Source organism: Sphaerodactylus townsendi, linkage group LG11 (genome assembly GCF_021028975.2).
Source record: "Sphaerodactylus townsendi isolate TG3544 linkage group LG11, MPM_Stown_v2.3, whole genome shotgun sequence".
Taxonomy (NCBI): Eukaryota; Metazoa; Chordata; class Lepidosauria; order Squamata; family Sphaerodactylidae; genus Sphaerodactylus; species Sphaerodactylus townsendi.
The window spans coordinates 74,520,645-74,534,568 of record NC_059435.1 but is presented as its reverse complement, the minus strand read 5'-3'; the positions used below and the strand labels follow the sequence as shown (position 1 = coordinate 74,534,568).

Sequence of the window (13,924 nt, the reverse complement as noted above, 5' to 3'; positions counted from 1 at the left end):
GCAAATTTCCTTGCAAGCTGCTAAAAATAAAACAGCAAGCAACTCCCTGGGAAAAGGAGCTTGCTTGCTTTCAGCGGCCCCTCGCTCGCCTTGGAACTTACGGAATCAAATTATGCACCATTGGGGGCAGCGTGAGAGACTGCAAAGCGTTTACATTCCCATTTAGACCATTTTGTGTACACAAACAGGCTCCAGTAGAAGAAGAAGAAGAAGAAGAAGAAGAAGAAGAAGAAGAAGAAGAAGAAGAAGAAGAAGAAGAAGAAGAAGAAGAAGAAGAGGAAGAAGAGGAAGAAGAAGAAGAGGAGGAGGAGGAGGAGGAGGAGGAGGAGGAGGAGGAGTTTGGATTTATATCCCCCCTTTCTCTCCTGCAGGAGACTCAAAGGGGCTTACAATCTCTTGGCCCTTCCCCCCTCACAACAAACACCCTGTGAGGTGGGTGTGGCTGAGAGAGCTCCGAGAAGCTGTGACTAGCCCAAGGTCACCCAGCTGGCGTGTGTGGGAGTGCACAGGCTAATCTGAATTCCCCAGATAAGCCTCCACAGCTCAGAGCTGGCAGAGCGGGGAATTAAACCCGGTTCCTCCAGATTAGATACACGAGCTCTTAACTTCCTACGCCACTGCTGATCCTAGGTCAGTACCCCAGTGTGGGATTTGGACACCTGTGTGAGGCTGATATACTAGAAAGACAAAGCGGGCAGTTCCCTCAGGCGTGCACACATTCCACACGTACACCTCCACTGGGTCATGACATATAAAATAAGCACTTGATCTTACAGGGTTTTTTCCCTTTTTACTCTAAGATATATTGGGCAGACAGCAGACGGGGCAGAGAAGAATCTGTGCAAGTTACCTGGAATGAGGGCGATTCCACACATGAGTAAAATAGGTTCGACCCAGTTCCCTGAGAAGGGTTCTGACCTAGGTCGAAGCCATTGTTGTTCCTCACTGCAACCAGCTTGATCCCAGCTTGGAGGGCGGAATCCTCCTGTGCCTCTTCGCCGCTCCGTTCCGATTGGCTACTGTTCTACGGCCATGTTCTGTCTATCCCCACACACGTTATTTAAAAAACTGCCACAGGAATGGAGGGACGAAGGTGGCGTTTTTTTGATTGGCCAGATGTACACATGCCCGAAACACTCAGCTGTGATTGGCTGAATGGGGGACTCCTGGCACCAGAGATTCCGCACTTTCCTGGAATCGAGCTGAGTCCGAGCGTGGTTCCCTGAAAAAGTAGTAGTTCCCAACTGGAGTCGGAAATTTGACCGTTACACGGGGCGAAGCTGGTACAAAACCACGTTGATCCCAGTGGTTGTGCGGAGCACTTAGGTCGAACGCAGCTCGAACTTAGGTCGATAACCCAAGTGCGGAATCGACCTGAGTGAACATGCAGAAAACATTTGCGATCCGATTTGGAACCATTTTGGGTCCTCAGTAAAAGTGACATTTGATTGGTTGCTCAGGTGAAACCCTCAAAGCTATAAATCAAGCAACACAGTGCTTGCACATCCCTGAAAATGTCACTCGAGAATTTCTTCACAATAGGAACAAAACTCAGACACTGACTTATTCTGTGCTTCACGCTTATTCAACCAGCTTCTTGATAAGGAATCCTCAGCCTCTTTGTTTCCTCCCTTCAATATTCAGCAAAAATTCTATGCCAGATTCTTCCTAGAAAACGTGGTTAGGAGGAGGAGAAAGAGGAGGTGAATAAGAAGGAAAAAAGGAGAAGAATAAGAATAAGAATAAGAGTAAGAGTAAGAGTAAGAGTAAGAGTAAGAGTAAGAATAAGAATAAGAATAAGAATAAGAATAAGAATAAGGATAAGGATAAGGATAAGGATAAGGATAAGGATAAGGATAAGGATAAGAATAAGAAGAGTTTAGATTATACCTCACCTTTCTCTCCTTGTAAGGAAACTCAAAAGGGCTTACAAACTCCTTTTCATTTTCTCTCCCCACAACAGACACCTTGTGAGGCAGGTGAGACTGAGAGAGTTCTGAAAGAACTGGCGTTAGCCCAAGGTCACCCAGCAGGCTTCATGTGTAGGAGTGGGGAAATAAATCCATTTCACCAGATAAGAGTCCTCTGCCTATGTGGAGGAGTGGGGAATCAAACCCCAGTTCTCCAGATTAGAGTCCACCTGTTCTTAACCACTATGCCACACTGGCTTTGGGTAATGGAGAGACAGCAGCTCAACCCATACGGATCAGAGCAGACGAAAGCTGGACCAGAGCCTAAGTCTTCCAAGAACTCTCGTGCTTTATTTACAACCCGAATGGATGGACAAAGGATGAACAATAATTGTGTAGGAGGTGCAGGTAAATACTGGAATGCTGTGAATGACTCAAGTGACAGGAAAACCACAGCTGCTTTGGCAGCCAAGACATGGAATTAGACGGATCCACCCTGATCTGGCCTCTGATTGGACGCTTTATAAGCCGAGCAATTGACCTTTTTTTTTTCTTTGATGAAATCATTTCTGCCCTGAGCACCAGAGATGCATTTCTGGGAGTCCGTGCTCTGTGCTCTCTTAGCATCCCTCTTTGCTGTTTTCCTCAGCGGGCTCTACTTGATCGGCGTGTTCCGCAAGAGGGGACCCAACGAACCGCCGTTGGACAAAGGTCTCATCCCATGGCTCGGGCACGGGATAGGATTCCAAAAGAACCCTGTGGAGTTTTTGGCAAAGATGCGGAAGAAGCACGGGGATATTTTCACAGTGCTGGTCGGCGGCATTTACATACATTTTATGATGGACCCTCACACTTATGGGACGATCATCAAGGAATCGAAAGACAAGCTGGATTTTGACGCGTTTGCCTCCACCATCGTTTACAATGTCTTTGGCTTCCAACCGAGCGAAGCTCATCATAAAGTGGTGCAGGAAGTGAGCAAGAAATATCTCCGGAATAAGAATCTTGCCGATCTGAACCAGGTGATGATGGAGAACTTGAAGGCCGTGATGCTTCAGAACGTAGGCTCGGGTGAGGGAGAGAGACCCTGGCGGCAAGACGGGGTCCTCAACTTCAGCTTCAAGGCCATGTTCCAAGCCGCTTTCCTGACTTTGTTTGGTACTGACCCCTGCAACGGTGGAGACGCCAAAGGAACTTCTAAGGACCATCAAGCACTGCAGTGTGGAGAGTGGTTTGAAGATTTTCAGAAATTCGACAATTACCTTCCCTCCTTGATCATCGGTGTGCTGGATTCTGCGACCAAGAAGGAGACGGAGAGACTGAGGAACTTCTTCTGGGATGTGTTGTCGGTAGAAAAAGTTCTGAAGAAGGACAACATCAGCAGCTGGGTAGCTGAGCAAGATCAACAGATGGCTGAGATTGGGATGACCGAAAAGATGCGGACGCAGTTCCTGTTTCTCCTTTTCTGGGCCTCGCAATCTAACACCGGGCCGGCCACCTTCTGGGTTTTTGTGCATCTCCTGAAACATCCAGAAGCGATGAAGGCAGTGAAGGAGGAAGTAGACCAAATCCTGAAGGAGACTGACCAGGAAGTCAAGCCAGGAAGCCCCCTGATCCAGGTATCCTTTGACACCATAAAGACTCCTCTTCTAGACAGTGCAATACAGGAAAGTCTACGCTTGAAAGTCTGTCCCTTTCTGTTCAGAAGCATAATGGAAGATCTGGATCTCAAAATGGCAGACGGGAGAGAATACGTCCTCCGGAAAGGAGACCAACTTATCCTCTTCCCCTATCTTAGCCTTCAAATGGATCCCGAAATCTATCCCGATCCTCAGACTTTCAAACACGACAGGTTCGTGAACCCAGACGGCACCAAAAAAGAATTCTACAAAAACGGGGAAAAACTAAAGTACTACAACATGCCGTTCGGCGCTGGGCCTTCTACTTGTCCCGGGCGATTCTTTGCGGTCAGTGAAATGAAGTTATTTGTGATGCTGATGGTCACCTACTTCGACATGGAGCTGGTTAACAAGGAAGAGGAGATCCCACCAGCGGATCCCAGCCGCTATGGGATCGGCACCACACATCCTGCTCGCGATATCCAGTTTAAGTACCGATTGAGGATCTAAGAGGGAAGTTATTTATTTTGTAACCGTGTTGTATATTATCTCAAAGTTATTTATTTTGATCAGTCTGGGAGAACTTCGTTCGATGCCCTCTTGCATGGGGCAGTTACAAAAATGCCAAAATTCGGACGAACTCAACACTTGATACTGGGTTTTTTTTTGTAGCATTTGTAGACAATTATGACTCCATCGCATGCATGATATAGAGTGGGGGAAATTTAACTGCTGACAGCTTGAGGGAGATGTAAACGACTCTCTTCATTGGCTCCATACTTTCTCTATCGGCTTCAGACATATATATTGAAAGGGTTGGTTGCTTATGGAAAGGTGGCACCGTATAGACCAGTGATGGCGAACCTTTTCGAGACCGAGTGCCCAAACTGCAACCCAAAACCCACTTATTTATCGCAAAGGGCCAACACGGCAATTTAACTTGAATACGGAGGTTTTAGTTTAGAAAAAACGGTTGGCTCCGAGGTGCATGTTACTCGGGAGTCAGCTAGGTGAAGCAACTGTGCAATGCTTCAAATGGGTGAATCACGACCCTAGGAGGGTTTACTCAGAAGCAAGCCCCATTGCCAGCAACCGAGCTTACTCCCAGGTAAAGGATCGTGCCCAGGCCAGCCTAGATGTGTGTGTGTGTGGGGGGGTGATTTTCCGCTCCCCCCAATGACAAACTCTGTGCACGTGTGCCCACAGAAAGGGCTCTGAGTGCCACCTCTGGCACCTGTGCCATAGGTTCGCCAGCACTGGTATAGACACAGCTGGCCACGTATGTCATCCTCCTTAAATGCTAAGTAACTAGTAATGTTGCAAGAATCTTTTCTTTCTAAATCGGATTTATTTCTGTGCTCAGTTTTACAGATGCTGAATTTACAAGTCATAACAAATCTTGGGAGTTAGCAATTTTGTGTCCTCGTTCCAGTTGTTCAGTTCCCCGGGATCTTTATCGCAGTCTTGGAAGGAAAAGCCGTGTTGTGTTTTAGGCATTCCAATGAAAATTTTAGGGAGCACTGAAAGAGAAACCTGCCTATGAATTGTTTTGCTTTTCTTGTGGAACAAATGAAGTGCTTTTTAAGACGAGGTTTTGCTTCACTCAGAAACAAATAGCATGAATCTGCCTGAGGGCTTTTTAATATCTTTGGAAGGACTGGAAAATATGAGGAAGCAGTAAATATATATATATTTACTTAGAAGAAGAAGAGTTTGGATTTATATCCCCCCTTTCTCTCCTGCAGGAGACTCAAAGGGGCTTACAATCTCCTTGCCCTTCCCCCCTCACAACAAACACCCTGTGAGGTAGGTGGGGCTGAGAGAGCTCCGAAGAACTGTGACTAGCCCAAAGTCACCCAGCTGGCGTGTGTGGGAGTGTACAGGCTAATCTGAATTCCTCAGATAAGCCTCCACAACTCAAGCGGCAGAGCTGGGAATCAAACCCGGTTCCTCCAGATCAGAGTGCACCTGCTCTTAGCCACTGCGCCACTGCTGCTCCTTAATATATATATTACTGCTTCCTCATATCTTTCCAGTCCTTCCAAAGACAGATATATATATATTTGCTCCTTTGGGAGTAAGTGAAATAGGAGACCCATGATGCAGAGGGGAACGCTGCAGCACTGCAGTTGAAGCTTTGCTCACAACCTGAGTTCGATCCCGACAGAAGTCAGTTTTATGTAGCTGTTTTAAAGTTGACTCAGCCTTCCATCCTTCTGAGACTGGTAAAATGAATATCCAGCTAACAAGGGTTGGGCTCATTCCGCACATGCAGAATAATGCACTTTCAAACTGCTTTCAGTGCTCTTTGAAGCTGTGCGGAATGGCAAAATCCACTTGCAAACAGTTGTGAAAGTGGTTTGAAAACGCATTATTTTGCGTGTGTGGAAGGGGCCTTAGTGTGTATGTGACTAGGGAAAGCAATGGCAAACCACCCCATAAACATAGTCTGCCTAGTAAGTGTCACGATGGGTAGTTCTCTTTCTTGCTTTGATGTTGGACGGGCGCCCACAAGTAGTTGGGGGGCATGCCAGTTTTCCCTCCCACACAACTTCCTCTTTCCCTTCCCTTAAAGCCCCCCACAGTTTCTCCCTTTTCTCGTTTCCTTCTCTCCTTCCCTCCCATCAGCCCAACTACCATGATTTGTCTTCAATTTTCTCTCTATTATTCCCTTTATTTTTCTATCATGGAAAAAACCGGCTGAGTTGTGCCATGCCAGCCACCATCCGGTACTGGGCAAGGTTGCGCAGTGGGGAACCTACCAAGTCTGGCAAGGAGTACCTCACTTCCCCCCAGAATTCTCTTCCCCAGAATATGTTGTCTTTCCCTCATCCCGGCAGCCGCAATCTCCTCAGCTTCCCCTGTTTCCTTCTCTCCAGTATCAACCTCGCTTCCATCTGTTCCCCATCTTCAGCTACATGGATTATTTATTTACTTGATTTATCCTCCACAATGGGAACCCAAACCAGCTTCCATCCTTCCCCTCTCTTCCATTTTTATCCTCACAACAACCCTCTAAGGTGTGTTAGATTGAGAGTGGGTGACGGCCTTAAAGTGATCTTGCACAGTAGAGTAGGGATTCAAATCTCTCAGATACTGCGCTGAAACACTGACCACTACTCAACACAGTCTGTGGTAGAGCAGAGGCAAGTCTCCTGGTTGTTGCCAAGCCTGGCCCTGAAGAGTCTTTCTTCCAAGACCAAAACTGTCCTGGAAAGGACGCTGCCCCCTTCCCCTGCCTTTTACTGACAGATACCAAGGCTTGAAGTCGGGCAATACTTGTGGTGGTTGCCTAGCAACAGCCACTGAGGGCATTTAGACTTCTGAACCCCATAAATGTGCCAATTAATAAACTTTCCTTTGGCATGTTGTTATAAAGGATATAATTTATGTAGTTGAAGCAGCAAAATAGGTAGTCTGAAGGCCAAAAGTCCCCCCCCCCCGGTCTTCCGGCCCACCTTGTCAGAAAATGTTTGCTGATAAGGGAATGTTGCGTTTCCTTTGTGTCCAACACACTACAAGTCCATCCTAGTTTTAGTGAGGTGTTAATTATGAGGTAAGTGTCAAGATTTCCTGAGAGAGTCATCCTTCCCTCCAGACAACCCCCGTGGGGATGTCCATTACGTTGCCTCCATCAACTGGATGGCCCAGTTATTTACTGGTCCAGAAACCAATGATCTTTCTTTGAATTATTCCTTGTGCCTGGCTACCTTAGGTCTTTTTCTCACTGGCTAAAAGACTTGCTTGCCAGTCATTCTGACTTTGGATGTCAAGTCACCTCAATGCTTATATTTGGCTTTCTTCAGAGGTGGGATCTAGCCGGTTCTCACAGGTTCCCGAGAGTAGGTGACTAATTATTTGTGTGTGCCGAGAGGGGGTTACTAATTGGTGCTTTTGCCACGTGATTTTGGCCTTAGTTACGCCCCTCCTCTCAGCAGTAGCGCGCAGAACTTGAAGCAGTCTAGCAGGAGGTGCACCGGCGTGCGTGGCAGCCTGCACCTGCGTGGATTCGTTTCCCGCCCAAGGACCGGCGCAGCGGCTGTGTCCTTGCCACAGCCCTGCCCAGGAATGCCCCGCCCCCGGAATGCCAGGCCACGCCCCCGTCGTGCCCCGCCCAGCACCATTGGCGCTACGCCACAGTTTAAATCCCATCACCATGGGAACCTGTTACTAAAATTTTTGGATCCCACCACTGGCTTTCTTTGTAGTTTATTGACTTTATTTGCATCCTACTTTTTACCCCGATGGGCACTGAAAGTAACTGACATTCTCCTTCTCTCCTCTGTTTTATCTTCACGACCGCCCAGTGAGGTAGGCTAGGCTGACAGTGTGTGACTATCCCAAGGTTAGTCAGCAAGTGTCGATGGGAGACAGAGGCTCATTCCGCACATGCAGAATAATGCAGTTTCAAACTGCTTTCAGTGCTCTTTGAAGCTGTGCGAAATAGCAAAATCCACTTGCAAACAGTTGTGAAAGTGGTTTGAAAACACATTATTTTGCGTGTGCGGAAGGGGCCAGAGAGAAGGGGGAAATGCTTTATTTAGTACTCATTTACTTCATATACATCCCACTTTCTCTCCCAATGGGGAGCCAAAGAGGATTACATTGTTCTCTCTTCCGTGTTCCACGAGATGGCTCAGGGCTACTTGGTGATGCTCCAATATTTGTACACCCCCCCAACACCCCCCCCCCCGAATGAGATTTTCTGACACTTTTTTTTCCAGATTACTGAACTCTAAGATTACACACCGAGGTCATTTTAAAATGCCAATCTGCAATCAATTGCCAAAAACACTGATTTTTAAAATAAAAGTCAAAAGCTTGCTGGGACTTCTAGTCCTGAAAGGGCCAGGAAAGATTCTTAAGTGTAAGAATGTGTACAAGAGACCAAGATCAAGTTAATTCATGCCATAAAATTCCCCATTACTTGGGTGTGGAAGAAAGTTGATAACAAACCTTTGGAACCCTGCCTGGATGGATATCTGGCACAAATCCGCGTATGAGTCCCTATATTCTCCCCATTCCCCCCCCCACTTCTGTATTTTTATAAGTTTTCTGCTTTATAAAATGCCATGTATATAATAAATAAGCTTTGACTTTGGAATACCATACAATATTATACTTATGGATTACCACACTGCCTTCTTCTGTCATCAATGCTGTCCAAGTTTGTTTACTTTTCATACAGGGATAAGATGTCCTGGTATTTTTTAAAGACCCCACCTAATGGTGTAGTTTAATGGATCTTACAAGCAGAGGTGGGATCCAGCAGGTTCTCACAGGTTCCCAAGTGTAGGTTACTAATTATTTGTGTGTGCCGAGAGGGGGTTACTAATTGGTGATTTTGCCACCTGATTTTTGCCTTAGTTACGCCCCTCCTCTCAGCAGTAGCGCGCAGAACTGGAAGCAGTCTAGCAGGAGGTGCACCGGCGTGCGTGGCAGCCTGCGCCTGCGTGCATTTGTTTCCCGCCCAAGGACCGGCGCAGCGGCTGCGTCCTTGCCACAGCCCCGCCCAAGAATGCCCCGCCCCTGGAATGCCCAGCCACACCCCCGTCGTGCCCCACCCAGCCCCATTGGTGCTACACCACAGTTTGAATCCCACCACCATGGGAACCTGTTACTAAAATTTTTGGATCCCACCACTGGGTGGATTCTGTGCCAGCACCCCTCTCCAAACTCTACAGGCTCTAGGCCGCAGAATAATGCACTTTCAATCCACTTTCACCATGGTTTGCAAGTGGATTTTGCTATTCCATGCAGTGAAATCCAGCGGCAAAGTGCATTGAAAGTGGATTGAAAGTGCATTATTCTGCATGTGCGGAAGGGGCCCAGGATTCACACCAAACCTCTGGTTTTTCCCAACTCAGCATATCTTACCATTCGATCTACAGGCATGCTAGAGATGGCAAAAACTCTTTGTTTGTTTACTTGTTTACTTACAATTATACAACATGCAGGAGGTGCGCCGGCGTGCGTGGCAGCCTGCGCCTGCGTGCATTCGTTTCCCGCCCAAGGACCGGCGCAGCGGCTGCGTCCTTGCCACAGCCCCGCCCAGGAATGCCCCGCCCCCGGAATGCCCGGCCACGCCCCCGCCGTGCCCCGTTGTGCCCCATTGGCGTTACGCCACAGTTTGAATCCCACCCCCATGGGAACCTGTTACTAAAATTTTTGGATCCCACCACTGCTCACAAGGCTTTAGTTTGGGGGTCCCCAAACCTCTTGAGCCAGTGGGCATCTTTAGAATTCCAACACAGGACAGAGAGCACAGCCACAAAATTGCTGCCACCAAAGGATGACCCGCCAGCAAAAAAAAAAATAAAGGATTGACCTCAAGCACAACTTCCATAAGAACTCTTCAACATTCCAAGCAGGAACGTTGCCTGAACGTGGATATAGTTTAACAATACTTCCTTGCAAACATGCAGATGCATGTCAGCGAGCGCCACAACATCAGTAGGCACGGCTGAGAATGCAGGGATTTAAGAACATAAGAACATAAGAACAAGCCAGCTGGATCAGACCAGAGTCCATCTGGTCGAGCTTTCTGCTACTCGCAGTGGCCCACCAGGTGCCTTTGGGAGCTCACCTGCAGGATGTGAACGCAATGGCCTTCTGTGGCTATTGGTCCCGAGCAGCTGGACTGTTAAGGCATTTGCAATCTCAGATCAAAGAGGATCAAGATTGGAAGCCATAAATCGACTTCTCCTCCATAAGTCTGTCCAAGCCCCCTTTAAAGCTATCCAGGTTAGTGGCCATCACCACCTCCTGTGGCAGCATATTCCAAACACCAATCACACGTTGCGTGAAGAACTGTTTCCTTTTATTAGTCCTAATTCTTCCCCCCAGCATTTTCAATGGATGCCCCCTGGTTCAGATTTGGGGCTGGAAAGCACGCTGCTCATTCCCAAAGGATCACCAAGCTTTCTGCATGGTAAATTTGCAGATGACACCATAATAGGAGGGGGTAGCTGATACCCCAGAGGACAGAGTCAGAATTCAAAACGAGCTGCACAGATTAGAGAGCTGGGCCAAAACAAACAAAATGAATTTCAACAGAGATAAATGTAAGATATTCCACTTAGGCAGGAAAAAAATGAAATGATATAGGATGGGTGACACTTGGCTTGACAACACTACATGCGAAAGGGAGCTGGGAGACCCCAGACTGAACATGAGTCAGCAGTGTGATGCGGGGACCCAGAAAGCCAATGCAATTTTGGGTTGTATCAATAGGAGTATAGTGTCAAGATCGAGGGACGTAATTGGGCCTCTCTATTCTGCATTGGTTAGACCTCACCTGGAATATTGTGTACAGTTCTGGGCACCGCAATTCAAGAAGGATATTGACAACCTGGAACAGGTCCAGAGGAGGGCTACCAAAATGGTCAAAGGTCTGGAATCCATGCCCTACAAGGAGAGACTTAGGGAGCTGGGGATGTTTAGTGTAGTTAAGAGAAGGTTAAGTGGTGACATGATAGCCATGTTGAGATATTTGAAGGGATGTCATGTTGGTGAGGGAGCAAGCTTGTTTTCTGCTGCTCGAGAGACTAGGACCAGGAGTGATGGGTTCAAGGTGAAGGAAAAGAGATTCCACCCAAACATCAGGAAAAACTTCCAGACAGAAAGGGCTGTTTGACAGTGGAATGCACTGCCTAGGCGGGTGGTGGAGTCTCCTTCTTTGGAGGTTTTTAAAGAGAGGCTGGATGGCCACGTGTCAGGAGTGCTTTGATTGTGTGTTCCTGCATGGCAGGGAGTCAGACTTGATGGCCCTTGGGGGTCTCTTCCAACTCTGTAATTATATGAAATTCACGATGGAGACAAGATTTCAGATGGCAACATTCCTGATTTGCATCGGAACCTCTAATCTCTAATCTTATAACTCTCTAAATACTGGGCCTTCTTGAAAGTTCGCTGGTTACCGGTGGCATTACATTGTGTTCTTTCTTTCATGTTATCTGGGAATCATGAAACATTACACCACTCTCTCAGGCTGATTCCGCATGGGCCAAAAACTGCAGTGTGAAAATGGTGTGAAAACAGTATAAACCCTTTTACACCATTTTAAACCCTTTTACACCATTTTCACACTGTTTTCACACTGCTGTTTTTGGCCCATGCGGAATCAGCCTCAGTTTCCTAAGCCCGCAAGGGCAATGCCTTTGCACAGTGATTTTATGGATGCCCTCAAACAGGCAAGCAACTGCTGTGGTGATACTATAGTGATAAACTGATCTGCACAAGGTCTCTGGCAGGTGCAGAGAGCAGAGAGGGAGAGGGAGCAGAGAGGGAGCAGCAGTGGCGTAGGAGGTTAAGAGCTTGTGTATCTAATCTGGAGGAACCGGGTTTGATTCCCAGCTCTGCCATCTGAGCTGTGGAGGCTTATCTGGGGAATTCAGATTAGCCTGTGCACTCCCACACACGCCAGCTGGGTGACCTTGGGCAAGTCGCAGCTTCTCGGAGCTCTCTCAGCCCCACCTACCTCACAGGGTGTTTGTTGTGAGGGGGGAAGGGCAAGGAGATTGTCAGCCCCTTTGAGTCTCCTGCAGGAGAGAAAGGGGGGATATAAATCCAAACTCTTCTTCTTCTTCTTCTCTTAACCTCTGTAGCAGGAGCCTGAACCTCTTCTGGCCCTTCAAAAGGAGACTTCAACGTGAAAATGTCCAATTATAAGTGACAACACATCTTAAACCAGCGTGGTGTAGTGGTTAAGAGCAGGTGGAATCTAATCTGGAGAAGTGAGTGATTCCCCATTCCTACACTTGAGCAGTGAACTCTAATCTGAGGAACCAGGTTTGATTCCTCACTCCTCCACATAAGAAGGAGGAGAAAAAGGAAAAGAAGAAGAAGAAGAAGAAGAAGAAGAAGAGTTTGGATTTATATCCCCCCTTTCTCTCCTGCAGGAGACTCAAAGGGGCTTACAATCTCCTTGCCCTTCCCCCCTCACAACAAACACCCTGTGAGGTGGGTGAGGCTGAGAGAGCTCCGAAAAGCTGTGACTAGCCCAAGGTCACCCAGCTGGCATGTGTGGGAGTGCCCAGGCTAATCTGAATTCCCCAGATGAGCCTCCACAACTCAAGCGGCAGAGCGGGGAATCAAACCCGGTTCCTCCAGATCAGAGTGCACCTGCTCTTAGCCACTACACCACTGGATTTATACTCTGCCTTTCTCTAATGTAAGGAGACTCAAAGAGGCTTACAAACTCCTTCTTTTCCTCTCCCCACACAACAATACTTTGTGAGGCACGTGGGGCTAAGAGAGTTTGGAGACACCTGGGACTAGTCCAAGGTCACCAAGTGTTAGGTCTCGGACCCTGAATCAATAAACGGACTCTGGATCAATGATCAGTAGTGTTTATTGGAAGGCAACGAAGTACCCAGACTGAGAAAGCCAGTTCTACTGAATCTGGCTTTTGTTACCCCCCTCCTGTTTTACCAAAGAATGTGAGAAAGAGTTATTTCAGGGTTGCGGTGCCTCAAGGTTGGCAACAGGTAGAGATAAAGCCACCTGGCCTCCTGCTCCCCTAGATCAACAGAAACATCCTGGTTTTCATGGGAGAAGTTGGCAGGGTTAGGCCTAGTTATCCCATCTTTATCCAGAGCACAGGTCTGCAACCTGCGGCTCTCCAGATGTTCATGATCTACAATTCCCATCAGCCCCTGCCAGCATGGCCAATTGGCCATGCTGGCAGGCGCTGATGGGAATTGTAGTTCATAAACATCTGGAGAGCCGCAGGTTGCAGACCCCTGATCCAGAGGATTTTGTAAGAAAGAAAGTAGCAATCATCCCTTCTTTACAGGTAAATACCCCATGAAATTGCAAAAAACATGAAGCAGTGGCCCCTTCCGCACACGCAAAACAATGCGTTTTCAAACCACTTTCACAACTGTTTGCAAGTGGATTTTGCTATTCTGCACAGCTTCAAAGAGCACTGAAAGCAGTTTGAAAGTGCATTTTTCTGCACGTGCGGAATGAGCCAGAGTTTCAGGAGGCACGCAGGCTTGCTTCATATGTCACAACGTTCGTGCCACTGCCAACTATAATTGTTGAACACGTACAGCATATGGCTATTTACCTGGGACTGCTGTGCCAATACGAGCAGGTCTGTTGACTTGTGCTCTCAGTTTCAAAATTCAGGATTCCTGCCAAGGACCTGGTTTTCACTGAACTCAATTCAGTATTAGGTTATGTCAGGGTAAAGCCGTGTTGGCAACACATCAACTTATACTGGCCCTTTCCACACAAGTCACCACAAAACTGAACACACTTCTCTCTGCGATACACCTCTGAAGATGCCAGCCACAGATGCAGGTGAAATGTTTGGGACAAGATCTACCTGACCATGGTCACACAGCCCGGAAAGCCCACAACAATCACCACAAAACGTTTGGAGAATGT

The 13,924-nt window shown here is 47.6% G+C and overlaps 1 protein-coding gene across 1 annotated transcript; it reads left to right on the top strand.

Moving 5' to 3' along the window:
* Nucleotides 1-2,497: 2,497 nt before the first annotated feature.
* On the top strand, nt 2,498-4,039 carry LOC125441151 (7-alpha-hydroxycholest-4-en-3-one 12-alpha-hydroxylase-like). The gene has a single exon (XM_048511503.1). The coding sequence runs from the start codon at nt 2,498-2,500 to the stop codon at nt 4,037-4,039; it is 1,542 nt and encodes a 513-aa protein (XP_048367460.1).
* The last annotated feature ends 9,885 nt before the right edge of the window (nt 4,040-13,924 follow it).

Coding starts and splice junctions, on each gene's coding strand:
- LOC125441151 (XM_048511503.1), top strand. CDS start 2,498: ATGCATTTCTGGGAGTCCGTGCTCTGTGCTCTCTTAGCATCCCTCTTT.